This window comes from Mchenga conophoros, linkage group LG13, assembly GCF_057382185.1.
Source record: "Mchenga conophoros isolate Kocher_MC1m ecotype Shallow Benthic linkage group LG13, M_conophoros_male_GT1.1, whole genome shotgun sequence".
Taxonomy (NCBI): Eukaryota; Metazoa; Chordata; class Actinopteri; order Cichliformes; family Cichlidae; genus Mchenga; species Mchenga conophoros.
This window is the reverse complement of record NC_140538.1, coordinates 21,830,951-21,845,882: the sequence shown is the minus strand read 5'-3', so window position 1 is coordinate 21,845,882 and position 14,932 is coordinate 21,830,951. Positions and strand designations below refer to the sequence as shown.

Genomic DNA, 14,932 nt, shown 5'->3' with positions numbered 1-14,932 from the left:
CCAACTCCACCGGTGGATTCTGACAGCGTGGAAAAGTGCGAAAACATCCATGATCACCAACGGATTTTGAAGGGCTGGACTGCTGCATGATGGAGAGGAGGACACCGCCACGGCCCTTCTGAGGGTGTTCGACTCTGACACTGACAACGAGGATTTCTTTGGTTTTGAAAGTGACAACGAAGGAGAGAAGCGGAGAGTGGATGACGAAGCCATCCTGAGCCTGTTCGTTTCCGACATTGGAGAAGAGGACTTTGGTGGTTTTAGAGCGCAGGAAGAAGAGAAAGATGGTGAATGACTGACTTTTCTTCTTGTTAAAGCCGTGTCACTGCACCTGAGCCTAAAAGGTAGTCCGAATCTATTTTTCTGGTGTGCTGTAGGTTACTGTTATGTACTACATGTGCAAATATGTACCCATTACTTGTTTTTCAAAATATTAATAAAAGGGGTGTGTCTCCAAACAGCCATCTCTTTCCTGACAATTCGCTTTGTGCATATTCTCTTACATATGATAAGTCAACATTGAAACACCTGCGGCTTTTAGTCAGGTGCGGCTAATGTATGTACAAAACAGGATTTTCCCCTGATTTTAGCTTGTGCGGCTAATATTCAGGTGCGCTTTGTAGTCCGGGAAATACGGTATTTTATTTTATTCTTTACTCTATTTGTAAAATATGTATACATACCCACACCCACACACACACACGTAGAAAAACATATTTAGTATACACATCCAGTAATGCATATACTCTTATATATTGTACATATATTTATTACTTTCAGATTTAGCCATTCTTATATTTTGCTTGTTTTACGTTATTGTATTTTTGCACAACTCTGTTGCTTGTGAAGCTCGCACACAAGAATTCCACTTGCATGTACTGTACCAGAGTACCTGCACATGTGATGTAACAATAAAAGTGATTTGATTTGATTTGATTTGACACGTCTTACTCATCTTACTCTCAAGCATTGAGATGTTGTCGTATTTTCATGGGAGCTAGCTGTGCTATCATTCAAAGCTTTCAACAGTCCTAAAAGGTTGTTACAAAGAGATAAATCAGTTGGAGAGACCAAACCCTTGTTGCACAACAATGTAAACAAAATTATTTCTGCTGTATAGTATACAGTTCAACATGGGAGTCTAAACGGGACTCCCATTTAGAACCAGCTTCAAGTGGCCACTTGAGAAACTGCAGTTTTTAGCACTTTTGCGCTGACTTCATTTTTTTAAAACTGGAGGCTGCCTTTGGTTACACGAAACCAATTTCAGCTTTCATTTATGTTTTTCAAAACAATGGACTGAAATCATTACTGGATCAATTTGATCTATTCCAGCCTCTGACTTGTTATAAAGAAGATAAGTAAATATTTATTTTAGAGTCATTTCAATCTGTAATAGATGTGAAATTGTAAAGTGAATGCAGGAATACTAAACATAATTTTGTAGAGGTCTGGCAACGAAAGGCCGGTAAACAGTGTCTTTACTCCTCTGATGTTTTAAACCAATGTCAGTGCTGGAATGTGTTTAGAAAAACTCCCATAAAAAAGCAGCTTGGAAACTTCGGTGAAATTAGTTAGAGCATCTCACACTGAGATGTTACTGCCATTTAAGGCATTCTCCAAAACAATCCTGCATTCTATTCAGCTGAACTAAATAAAATGAACTCCACAGTCTTCATCTTGTTTATACCATACCTATATCTGGTAATGTGAAGGCATGCATGCTGAAAGTGTTAGATAAATGTGTTACAGAAAACATGCTCACTCTCACATTAAGTCAGTGTGCAGATGCCATTAATGGAAAGAAGAGCATGCACAGAAAGAGCTAAAAGAATATAAGCAAAAGTGGTGAAATTAAGAACTTACTCTCAGGCTGCTTCTCATTAGGTGTGATGGAGCGTATGAAGTCCTGAGGCGTCATGTAAACCTCAGCATCTCCATGCTCATTGATGACCTTCAGAGTGGCAAAGTAGCGGAAAATCTTGTCTGGAGTTGAGTAGGCTCGTATCCTGTTCTCATACTCCATCACCTGCCAACCAGCCAGAAAGCAAAATTAATATCACAAGATTCCCACTTTAGGCAAAAGCTTTAATGTAATATACATAAAAATCAACAAGATCAAATCAAAGAACCAGCAATATTTCAACCATGTGTGTAGACAGAAAATAACGTGAGTTAAGTGAGAGTAGATTGCGTGAAGGGGAGCCCAGAGCAGCAGGAAACCAATTTGTCATCCTTGATCGGGAGGTATATTAACCTCCTGACTCAACTGCCACAAATTCAAATCAGGAACACAGAGTGTTTTCCTATTCGGGGTCAGTCTGCCTGCTAGGTTAATATGAAGGGAGAGTTACCAAAACTACATAAATCTGTAGACAACACAAATAACAGCTACAGACCATCAGCATGGCGCGACACATTAGCCCCTGTCAACTGTTATTTGCTGCAATGCCATCCACTTTTCAGGAGAAAGTTTCAAACAGATGTGGAGTAGCTGGGAAACATACAGGGCAGTGTGTGTTTAGAATCTGTGTTGGGCTGGAACCCAAACAGGTGGTTATTTTGTGTGACATTGATTGATTGCATTCACTACAGAAACTTCTTTTGGCAAAAGAAAAAACATTTCAGAGCTTCAACTTTTTGTTATCAAACTCAGTTTTATGATAAATATCTGTGAGGAACAGTCACACAGTCACACTACATTCACTTCAATTTCATATTTATGATTACATGTGTCAGTGTCGGTACTCTCACTTTAGGAGACCTTAATAGTCTTTGGGGAAATCACCATGAGCATGTCTCCAGCAGAGGCAACCAACTGTGTATGGATGAAGGTCTATTAGACAGCTGTGTGGAAAGGGCAGAGAACTGAGTGACTGACAGAAAGACTGGGTTGCACTCTTCTTTCTCTCTAGCTTTCATCTGATTGTGTTTACAGATTATGGATCTCAGCATTTTCAACACTGATGAAGACATGAGCTGTCTTTCAATTTAAATAAAAAATTCAAAAACCCAAACAAAACCAGGAAGGTAAAATTCAAGTCACACGAGGAACTTATTATTTTGTGTTTCGCATTTTCACTCAGTGTTGTGAAACATCTAAGACAGCGGTAGCACTCAGTTTAAAAAAGTGACACCACTGAATTTCAAACACAAACATTGGAGTAAAAATGTCTTCCTGCTGCATGATTTTGCATTATTATTATTTTTATTATTATTATTAAGCATCTCCTGATCTGACCACCTAATGAATAAAACACAAAGAAAGCCAAAATCTGTGGATATGCTCAACATACACTTAAAATTCCAACACTGGACCACTTCAAAGACAGTCAGCCCTTAGACATCTATTTGCTTTTTACAGACTGTGGCTGCTCCTCAGAGTGACTGCGCAATTTTTACATCATTCAAAAAAAAAAAAGTTCTTCCTCCTTTTTTTTGTTTTTATCCTCACATCCTCCAACAAGCAGTGCAACAAACACTGCTTATTTGGCATCAAATCAAAGATCCTTTGTTCTTTATCTCCATATCCTTTGTCATCTTCTGCCTAATTAACAGCAATAAAATCATAGGAGTGGGACATTCCTGTTCTTTATGCATGCTGATTACCCCATTACATTTCTTAGTCTCAGCAAATATTCTGTCAAAATATACTAGCTCTGGCATACTGGAAATTGCTTGCTGGGGGTTTCAAAACACCATTGTGGAGATGAATTAAATAGGAAGACTGACTGCATGGCTGAATGGTTATTGTTTATTGATCACCTTGCGGTCACGGAATCCAGAGCGTTGCTTCTTTTTTTTCCCCTCTCCACCTTCGTCTTTTTCATCCTCATCTCCACTGCTGGCCTCCACCGATTTCTCTGACTCCGTTTCGGAGTCTGGGTGTCTCCCAAAATCCGGTTCCTCTCCACTTACTTGCTCAGAGTGTCGAACAGAAGACCCAGCATCTGCATATGCTCTGGTTTTGTAAATAAATTTAACAAAAAGAGAGATCAGATTACAAAACAGATCAATACCTGGGGGACAGATCGATGTTATCTGAATAGATGAATAGATAGTTCAGCAATATGTCTTTGTGCTTTGCTCTAGTACCAAGTAGATCTCGGGAGGTATGTAGCAGACTGTGTTTTGCAGCTAGGTGTGTACTGTCGCTATGATGCTAAACAGATTGAAAAACAGAGAGGCAAAAGGGCCAGGAGATTATGTGCTCTGCTGTGTTTTGCTCATCGGTGCAGTGCGGGGAGGTTTTACTATGGCAGACTCCCACGTTACCATTTTTCTGACTAAACTGAAATTGGAATAATAATAATAAATAGCTGGGACTGTCTGGAGCAGGCTGAATAATTCAGTTTAATGACACGCGTTGAAAATGAAGCCCAGGGTGAAGGCCTGGAACAGTCTCGTTCCATCAGTCTCAAATGCCCTGAGTCGCCATCCATCACTCTGCCTCCTGCAGCACAGTCAGTGTGTCCCCATAGAGCTCTAACCTCAACACCTTCTCCAGCACATTGTCTTAACTAAACAACAGGCTTTAAGGCAATGGATAGCCATAAAAACACAACAAGCAGGAGAATGAAATGTAACATGTGCTCTAAAGTCTAGCTGCTTTTGAGTACTGAGCCAAAAGCAATTCCTAATTTGCTCAATGAACCTCAAGTCCTGTTCACTGAATGCTGTCCCATAGAACAGTGCTGAAGTTTAAACACATGATGGAAAACCCACTTCAAAAAATGGCGTGTCATTCAAGTGACAAAAAATCAATAAAAATTAAACTCAACAAACATGTTTAAATTGAATTCCCAGTCATGCCACATTGTATTAAGCAACACTAGACAGGCCTTCAGCCGAGAAGCAATCTGCACCTTGAGCAGGCTGCTTGTAAATCACTGAGTTGTTTACACATCAGCTTGCTTCAAATTGCTTCTTAAGGAACAAATGCAGTATTTTTTTAAGACCACTATTATTTTAAGAGCAATAAAATGAGGCACAAGGGTGTAAAAAAACAAAACAAAAAACTACCTCTTCCACAGCAGTCCAGCACTAGCAGACACACCGGTTACCCCAGCTAGGGCTGCCAGCATCAGCCTTCTCCGGCCAGACTCTCGCACTGCCCCGCTGTGATAACGCCGGGACAGCTGCGCGAGCCCCACTGAAACTGCGGACAATGCCCGCAAGTGGAACATCCTGCAGAGGGACGAGAGTAAAGGTGAGACAAAGACAGATGACACTCTTGCAGTATCGGTATGTACAATGACAGAAAAAAGCAACACACACCTATTAAATTGTGTTTCTGTTTTGTATTCTACTACTGTATGCCAAAACTGAATAAATAAAAACTATGAAATAATTTCATGTTAAGTATGTGAATACAAAGGATATGAAAATTCTGAGCTGAGTACATAGTTTCATAACTTTTATCTGTCTTAGAAATCACCAGTTAAAGCTACCTCAGATTAGAGCCCACATCAGTGCTTTGCAGAGTTTAAGTCACAGACAGATCTCAACCGTGGTAAAGAAAGTTTAGAAGCCTCGTAAGGAAATCAAAGAAGACCAAATTCATCTTGTCTTGTTAACGTCTGAAGAGGAGCAATGAAAGCATCCTGACTGGAAACATCACAATCTGGTATGAGATGTGCACAGCAGAGACTGGATGGGTGCTGTGGGCGAATTAAACCCCCCTCAAGAGTATCCCAACCACCCATCTACACATCATAAGTGGTATTAGGGAGTTGAGCCCAATATCCACCTTGCTATCACCTGGCAAGCAAAACGGGAGTATCTGCTGCTGTAATATCAGCAGTTTCTTTCCTCATGCTGTGAACTTACTGCATACTTTAGTGCAGTTTTTTATTCAGTTTATTCAGTCATTCTTTTACATTTTTGTTCGCACCATAGCAGATTACATGTAGACTATATGTGCCATCATTTGATCATCTTGCACAATTATAATAAATGTTGAAACAACTTTCTGATAAGTCCGTGTGAATCAGCCCTTCATAGTCAATCTGCTGCAAAGATTATTAACCAAACAAACCTGGTCAAAGACCACACAGGTGAAGGTCTGCCCTCTGTGCTTCCTGCTCAGCACCTATTAACACCCATCCCTGTATATTTAGTGACTAATTTAAGCATTTTTTTTTTGTTTTAAAGTTATTACTTTGTAAACGCTTTGATTAAACGTATTGGACAATTGAATCATTATATATGTGTGCACACCTATATTTCATTAACTCCCTTAGTTAGGATAATAAAAACAGAAACCTGTACTTTGGCCTTAAGATTTGTAGCCACAGTTGTAGTATTTTTATTTGCTTTGATTTTGATTCCAACAAACAGCATGTCAGGCAGTCGGATTTCCACTGTGAAGTAAGGATGCCTGATTATAGCAGAAATCAAAACTAGGATTATTTAGCTGAGATTTAACACATTTACTTAAAAAAACATACATAAAAAAAAAAATGATTAGTGGATTAGAATGGCAGTGTGCTATCCCTTTAAACTGGCCGTAGGTGGGGATGTAAGAGTGATTGGTTGTTTGCTTTTTCTACGCACTTTGTCCGCTGATATGGACTCCAATCCCAGCCAATCCTGATCAGATACGAATGTAAGATAACAAAGGAACAGACAGATAGATGGATGAACTACACATGTGGATTCATACCACAAGATCCTCTAAACACTGTAAAGCTAGCACATAGCTACCACAGTACTAAACACCTACCTTGTCCAATTATAAACCATGGAAGTCATAGGTAAGGATTTGCAGATTTTAACCCCCCCAAAAAAGTAATTAACAGTCACCTCAAGAGACAAAGCTTAGAACAATGGGAGTTCACCATTGGGATCTGCCTTCACATGGCACTGTAGACAAAATGGTTCCCTAAAAAGTCAATGTAGAAGGTCCTGGTTTTCCCACATACCTCAATTAATAAACAACGGAAAATCAGGGATAAAACTAATTGCCACCAGTGCACCTAAGCTCCAGAACTTCATTTTCAGCTATACTGTTGCTTAATTCTTCAGTGTCACGGAAAGATGATTAACAATTAGGAAAGGGGCTACTGGTGTGTATCTGTAGCTCCCATGTGTGCACTTTTCAAACTACATGATGGAGGAGTTAACCCCACTGAGGCTCAAAGCTACCACCTGTCAATATCCTATTAACAATTCAGGCACCAACTGTCAAGCAGACTCAGCAGAAAGAACAGTGAAACATGGCATATGCTAATTGGAGTGTTCAGTAGCCCATGACAATAAGGACTACAGGGAACAGTGAGCATGCATCCACACTATTATACTTTTTGGGACTGGGGGAAAGCCTAATGGTAAAGGAATGACACCAAAACTTTATAGAAACAGACCAAAACTCACATGTTGCAACAAGAAAGCCCAAAAATGCAAGTCGTTGGTGTTGCAGAAATCTTTAGTATTAATAAACTTCTTTATATTTTAATGCCTTTCCAAAATTCACCAAGGTACATGTACAGTAAACAAAGATTTTCAAAATGCAAACTAACTAACATATTTATGACACTGGTATATCCCCACAGTTGTGTGAGAGCCAGTGAGTGTCTGCACATATGCCCACACATTCATCCCCTGAATGTCTTTCCAGCAGTTTGAAATTAGTTGGCTCCCAGAACAGCAGCTGACCAAATGTTATTTGCAACTCTGTGTTATCTAACTCATAATTACTGAGTTCACTGATGAGTGCTTTCATTTTCACTAGAATGCACTCATTTTGTCTGAGTTTTTGAATCCAGCACATTTTCATCGCAGCACTTTGCTTTCACACCTCCCCAAAAACTTCGATGCCTAGTTCAACTGGAGCTAAGACGATAGAAAGCGGTTTAAAAACTTGAATGAAGGTCTCCAAAGGTGAACTGTTAAATGCAAAGTTTGCTGAGGCGTGAGTGCTGCTGGTTTGGAAATCCAAACCAGACAGCCACCTATTCCCCGCAACCTCCACTACATTTTGATATTACGATATTTACGATATTTAAATTAAAATAAAGCCATTGTTCAAAATAAAGTTTTTAAAATATAATGCACCAGTTTTTGCATAGAAATGATATGATATCAATATTAACCAACCGTTTGCCATTTTATGCAAATATAATTACCTACATTTTCACAAAGAAGTTAGATAACAGGTCCTAAGTACAGTCAGTTAGATTTCTTTGGCATTAACTAATACTCTGTAGCTAGCACAGCAGCTCAATGGCTACATCGTTTTGCTAGAATAACAGATTTAGGTTTGGAAACCTTTTACAGCACTTAAAGTAACAAAACTACATGTTATCAACTTCAGCAATGTTATCTATAATTCAGCTGTCTTCGGCAGCCTGTCTCTCCCAAACAACATCTCCAGCCCTACACAAAGCCAAGTGGAAAGCTAGTAATTTGTTTATTAGTCTAAAACCAAAGATGAACAGATGCTGAGTGATCTCAAACATATGTAAGTCTCATAGCAGGTTAGTGAGTCCTGGCTATAGCACTATTTGCTCTGCTGCTGAGTTACAGCTACACCACCAAACAAAGAGTATGGGCTTTTACTCTCACTGTTTTTGCCTTTTCACAGCAGAGGCAGCAACACAGTTATTGACACTCTGAAATGCTCCTCTGTACAGAGTAACAGAACAAAACAAAGACTAAGAAAAAGTGAGATGGCAGGGAAACCACCCCAGGGGTGGTGTTGCAGCAATGTGATGTCTGGACACTGCTCCTGACTGTAACAACTATGGCAGCTACGGTGATTACTGTACTGCAGCTGAAAGAATTTGTAATGATTTTAGCTCTCAGCAGTACCTTGGGTTTTATTTGATTTTGGGAAGTAAGGCAGTAAGGTGCATTACTTAACTTTACTACACTGCAAAATATGGAGCAATGACACTTTATGTACTACAAAACTGAAGAACTAATGTCATATTTTTTGTATATTTTTTCAAATTCTGACTTGACACAATCTCGTGAATCCTTTCCTCCAACCGCCAGACAAGAAGACAAGCACACACATGCGCCAGATTCAATTTAAAAAGAAAAAGAAAAAGGGATGAACATAAAATATGGATTTAAATTTCTTGATCTTTTTGATTCCTAGCTACTATTTGAGGGTCACTCATTTAAACTAGTTAATAATGTTTGCTTAAATCTTTGAAATACATCTACCAAGTGAAATTAAACATTTTCAAAGGGGAAGTTATACACGCTCTGTGTAATCTCCAAATGGGAAGCCTAAAGCTTGTTCAGATAATAACTTTGTGAAAGGACACTGGAAACTAACTTGCATAAAAGCCAGTGAGCCACACTACAACAAAAACCTGCCCATTCGTTATGTCTAACTATGTAAAGAAATGAAGCAGTCAGTCCAAAATTTGCTTCTCATTCATATCTATGTGGCATATATACATTTATTCGGTTTCTACTCTGCTCTATTTTACCGTGTGCACGTTCTGTATAATGAAAAACATACATCTTTCATCTGAACAAAACAGCAAAGCTGTAAAAGAGAGAATATCATAAGGAAAACAGCATTTCATCATCCTTTCAGTCTGATCACAAACCAACAAAGAGTCCTTCAATGTACTCTTTTGAAAACCTTACATTAAAAAAGTTTTAAAAGCGTGCATATTTTGATTACAAACTAAAGGTAATTGTAAGCTGTTAGAGTTCCTGATATATATTTTTAATTAGGTTATAATGGAGTAACATCTGATAAATTTTTTTCTTTCTTTGCACCTGTACTTAACCATGCAGGAATGCTTTGTCTTGGCATGTTTTTGGAGAAATTTGAGTGCGAGACTTCATTCCTTTGGCATGCTCAAACTTTGAGTGCTGTTTTTGATTGCAATGCTTGTCTCCTCATCAACTCCATCAACGCAAGCTAAATCTGGAACACAGCAGCCACAACAAAGGGGGTGGCTGTGTTAAAGTTAAATGCTCATTATTATCAAAGTACATGTAAAAATATCCTAAACCTTGCAGAGCATGACTTAGCTACTTATTAAACTCCATCCTGTTATTACAGCTTTATAAATCCAGTGCCGCCCTCACGATATCAGGCAACTTTTTTCATGTATTTATGAGTGTTTAAAAATGATTAATTTACATCATATTTCAAGAATTCAGTCTAATTTTTTGAATCCAGCACATTTTTAATTAGAGAGTTTTGCTTTTACACTTTCCCAGAAGCTCAATGCTAAGTTCAGCTGAAGCTACAATGATAGAAAACTATCATCGTAAGTCTAGTTACAAGGCACACTGGACCTGGACTTGAAGAAGGAGCAGGTAAATCAATGTCCTCAACAATTATTCTTCACTACCTAAAAGCAAACCTTTTTTTTGTGTGTGTGTGTGTGTGTGTGTGTGTGTGTGTGTGTGTGTGTGTGTGTGTGTGTGTGTGTTGGGGGGGGGGGGGGTGTAATCTAAATAGCCTATGGCATTAAAAATTACATTTTATGATCTCAGGTGAGACCACAGATTCATTCCAGTTAAACAACAGCAAATATAGCAGTTCTTTTTGCTGCTTGGGGATCTTTTTTTCCCACCCTAGGGGTACACATACACAGAGAGATGGGGTTATTTTCAGAAGTATCAAGAGCATTCAGAATTTTAAAAAGAACAGTTTGGATATATGGACCAGTACCTCATTAAAAAGAAATAACTAAAGCTTTCAGAAACTGCATATCGTTGTCAAGTGTATCTGGGTCAGGACTTTCTCACCTTTGTTACAATACACTGGCTGCCTGGTAGCTGATTTTAAACTTACAGAAATTACTTCTAAAGCCTTACATGGCCTCTTACATACATGCATTATACATTTACTCATACTTGTGCTCCTCAATTCAATCCAAGCTTTTAAAAATCATATACATAACATAAAAGACAAACATGCAGACCTGAATTTTTAATGGGTGTTTTGCGACACCTAACCCAAAAAAGCTATGTATTGTTCCCAAATAAATTAGGAAATGTTTTCTTTGGGTAAGAGCTAGCATTGCACTATCCTTTGAAGCATAATCATTTTAGTCTCTGGGTGTTTCGTGTAAACATGCAATAATAATAATCTTAGACAAACAACTGAAAGATACACCTTCCTGTGTTTGTGTTCAATATGACATGGCCCACTGTTAACACAACACCAAAAACACACACAAAAACAGCTAGCTGTCAACAACTGGCTCAAAAACACTGGTTAAGGTGATGTTAGTGTTGCGTTTGGCATGTTGAAACGGAAACACGAACAGCTAGAGCTGTTCATTTGATAGTGATCCCAGTGTTTTGTTTTTAGCCGCAAGTTAACTTCGTTGACAACAGCATGACGGGCTACAAGGTTAGCAGCTACCCGTCTAACCAATAATAAACTAAATGCTTCTATCGTCAGTCACTTGTTAATGTCAATATTTAGCTGGTTAGTTCGGCAGTCAAGTAATTGTTTCGTGGGGTAACTCACGCTGGCGAGCTAGCTAGTTAACGTTAGATTTAATGGCAAGTGCTAGCTCTACTAGCAGCTATTTCATCGTTTTGTTACACACTGCGTCATTACGGAGCTTTCTTATAGCTCATAGGAGGCACGGTTACTTACATAAGCAGCGATAAAAACACCACTCAGTCCAAAGTAATAACGTCTTCACCGATTCAGAGTACGTCTTTGCTCAGTGTGTCTGCAGTGATGGAGTACTGCGCTAATAGTTCCGTGTTTCAGAGAGGGTGGGACAACATCTCCGTACCAGCCCCATGCATTTCACACAGGCACCCTCCCATCATCCCTCCGTCCAGGTTTAGGCGGAATTACAGTGTAAGTAAAGGAAAATCAAAAGTCTTGTGGGGACTTTAAGTTGTCTAATCGAATAGGTACATTATGGTCAGCACAGCACAACTGTTTTACTTTTTTTTTTTATAGGGCTTACAGAGAAGGGTCCAAAAAGAGAAAATATTCAGAGAGTGGCAGTTCTCTTTGTGAACAGACAGACTGCTTCAAGGGAAGGCAATGCACTCAACTCACTCAAATAACCACTCTTTACAAGGAAGGCATGCAGAAGAGCATCTGTGAACACACAACACACTGCTACAGCTGCATAGGACCTCACCAAGTGGGACTCTTATTAGCTCAGAACAGGAAAGAGGCTGCAATTGACACAAACTCACCAAAACTGGACAATAGAAGACTGGGGAAACATCGCCTGGTCGGACAAGTCTCGGTGTCTGTTCTAACAGTTGGCTGGTAGGTTCAGAATTTAGTGTAAAGACCATGAAGGCGTGGATCCATCCTGCCTCACAGCAGTAGTTTAGGCTGCTGCTGCTGGTGGTGTAATGTTGTGAGGGATTGTTTTTTTAACCAACTGAGCCTCATTTAAACACCACAGCATAGCATACCATCCTTTTATGACCACAATGTACCAATCTTCTGATGAGTACATTTAGCAAGATAACGCACCATGTTGTACAGCTGAAATAATCTCGAACTGGTTTCTTGAGCATGACAATGAGTGCACTTTACTCCACAGTAATAAGATCTTAATGCAATAGAGCATCTCTGGAATGCAGAAGAACAGGAGGGTCGCTTCATGGGTTTGCAGCCCAAAAATCTGAATCAACTGTGTGATGCTGTCATTCCAGTACCTTATTGAATCAATACCATGAAGAATTCTGAGGGGAAAAGGGCTCCTACCCAGTACAAGTAAGGTGTACCTACTAATGTTAGGCCTAAATACAGATTCAACAATTCTATTTCAGGTTTAAAATTTTAGAATAAAATAAATTTCATTTGGTATTATGTAACAATATTAAACTGAACTGAAAGAGAGTGTCTGATTTCAGTCATATGTCTTTATAGAGTTCCAGATTAAATAACGAGCCTCTCCACAGTGTGCCAGTTATAATTGTTGCCTTGAAGAGCCAACATATCTGGTGGTTTGCATGCAAAATGTGAAAGGAAAAACTGGAGAGCGGCTGAGCTTGCCTTGGGACGTTTCATGACTGCAGGCTTTTGTCACATCCACGAACAATGTCACCCAAATTTCACAATGATGCACAACCTAGGCCTTTAGAAATGCCAGAAATGTCAGAAGAGTTCTAATAATATTAATTATTCTCATTAGTCAGACTTAGATTGATAACATTTATCCCTTAGCTACTAAGTGAAATGAATGAACACGCAAGATATATCTGAAATTGAACACACAAGCCTTAAAGACGTTATATGTCCACCTAACAGCCTCAGGTCATACAATCTTTGCATTACATGCAGTAGGATGCAATGCTTATGCAACCAGGTGTCATGGCTTAAACTATAAATTTATAATAACTCAGTGAAATGCTTCATTGAGTCAGCTCTCTATGATTGTTTGTGTCTCTGTCTGTGTGTGTTGTCTCAAACAGGTGATACAAACTTGAAGTGATTATCAACAGTATAATAATATCACATGCTCACACACCGCAACTAATATTGCTGCCTTCCTCCTTTGCAAATTGTCACCCATTCCCCTTCCTTTTATCTTTTCATAAAATCTTTGTTAGAACAAATTGTATCTGTGCTGTCTTTTAGTCTACAGTTGTTTGTTTTTTCTTAAATAAGGGACACTGTTTAAATATGCCTGCAGCTCCTCAGCATAGAGTTCATTAGGACTCACAATGTATCACCAGAATGCCACAATAGAAACCTGTCAAATACTGAAATTTCAAATTGGATGTTATTAGTTTTACTACAATAACCTCAGCGTCACCTAGAACTCCACAGCAGTGCTCTTATTCATATTGACTCCTTTATTGACCCATAAACATGTATAACATGAAAGTTGGTTTATAACATTTTGTACAAAATTAATGGGCTACAGTTCAGAGAATGGAAATGGAGTTTCTATGAAACTTGTGAGACAAGAAAAAAAAAGAATGCATGCAGTGCAAATGTCAGCCTACATATAAATAAATATGAACATCCAGGCCAAAAATGTTTCTGTAGGCATGGAAGCATATTCAGAAACATGTCTTCCTTCCACTACTGATCAAAGCCATCCTGCAAATGTGGCAGTGCAAAGGTGGAGCAGGAGATAAGACCAAACCTCAACTGTTTTTAGAAGGATGTTTAGACACTGTTGTTAACTCTTTTAATTTTGGTTGGTTTAAGAGGGTGTCACACTGTTGAGAACCACACTGAGGAACACCTTTGTAAATCCATGAAGGTGTGTTGTTCGTCTGCAACAACAACAACACCTTCTTTTTTATTCTTTTTTTGACATGAGAACAAAAGCTGGCTCCACTAACATCAGTCTTATTTCTCTGACGTATTCCACGTCTGCACACCCATGCATGCTGTCTTTGAGCGTTACTTCTTTCATAAAACCACGGGTGGAGCTCTTTTGTATTTTCACGCTGGGCGACATTTCATTCAAGTACAGACATGTGTGAACACTCATATTTACGTGGCAACCAAACACACCTCATTTTGTACTCTCCTCAAATCACTCATCATGACCTTGAGAAATGGTGGCAGAGGGTGTTTCAAATCTGTACCGTCTCTATTAAAATTAAATTAAAAATTCAATCATATGAGGATAACTGGGGGAAAAAAAAGATTACTGTCAGCAGTGGTTTTATTTGAGTCGCACAAATTTAGTGCTGTAGAGACTTGTCATGTCCAATTTATATCAGTAATTTAATTTTTATTTTAATTTGTGTATTAACACGAGTGTCTTAGTGAAATTAACTGGGGTATCATTGAGATTTTCCATAAAGTGGTTTTTTTTTCCCACTTTGGTTTGGATATATCTAAATACTTAGTTACTTTCAAAAGGAATGGTGTCACCTGGTCTTATTTTCTTGCACCTGCAGTGTTAGTGTCTTTACGTTGGTGATAACTCACCCGAAGTATCATAACTGTAGATTTTGAGGAAGATAAGAAGTTGTGCTGTTACAATAATGTGGCATGTAG

The 14,932-nt window shown here is 38.8% G+C and overlaps 1 protein-coding gene across 1 annotated transcript in view; it reads right to left on the bottom strand.

The window, feature by feature from the left end:
• micu1 (mitochondrial calcium uptake 1) overlaps nucleotides 1-11,746 on the bottom strand; it is a 37,764-nt gene extending 26,018 nt beyond the window's left edge. Inside the window, exons 1-4 of the mRNA XM_085297211.1 lie at nucleotides 11,588-11,746; nucleotides 5,023-5,187; nucleotides 3,766-3,961; nucleotides 1,867-2,029 (exon numbers count right to left, since the gene is read on the bottom strand). Of these exons, the coding sequence (XP_085153337.1) occupies nucleotides 1,867-2,029; nucleotides 3,766-3,961; nucleotides 5,023-5,187; nucleotides 11,588-11,589 (526 nt within the window). The 5' untranslated portion in view covers nucleotides 11,590-11,746. The remainder of the gene's footprint in view (nucleotides 1-1,866; nucleotides 2,030-3,765; nucleotides 3,962-5,022; nucleotides 5,188-11,587) is intronic.
• Between the last annotated feature and the right edge of the window lie 3,186 nt (nucleotides 11,747-14,932).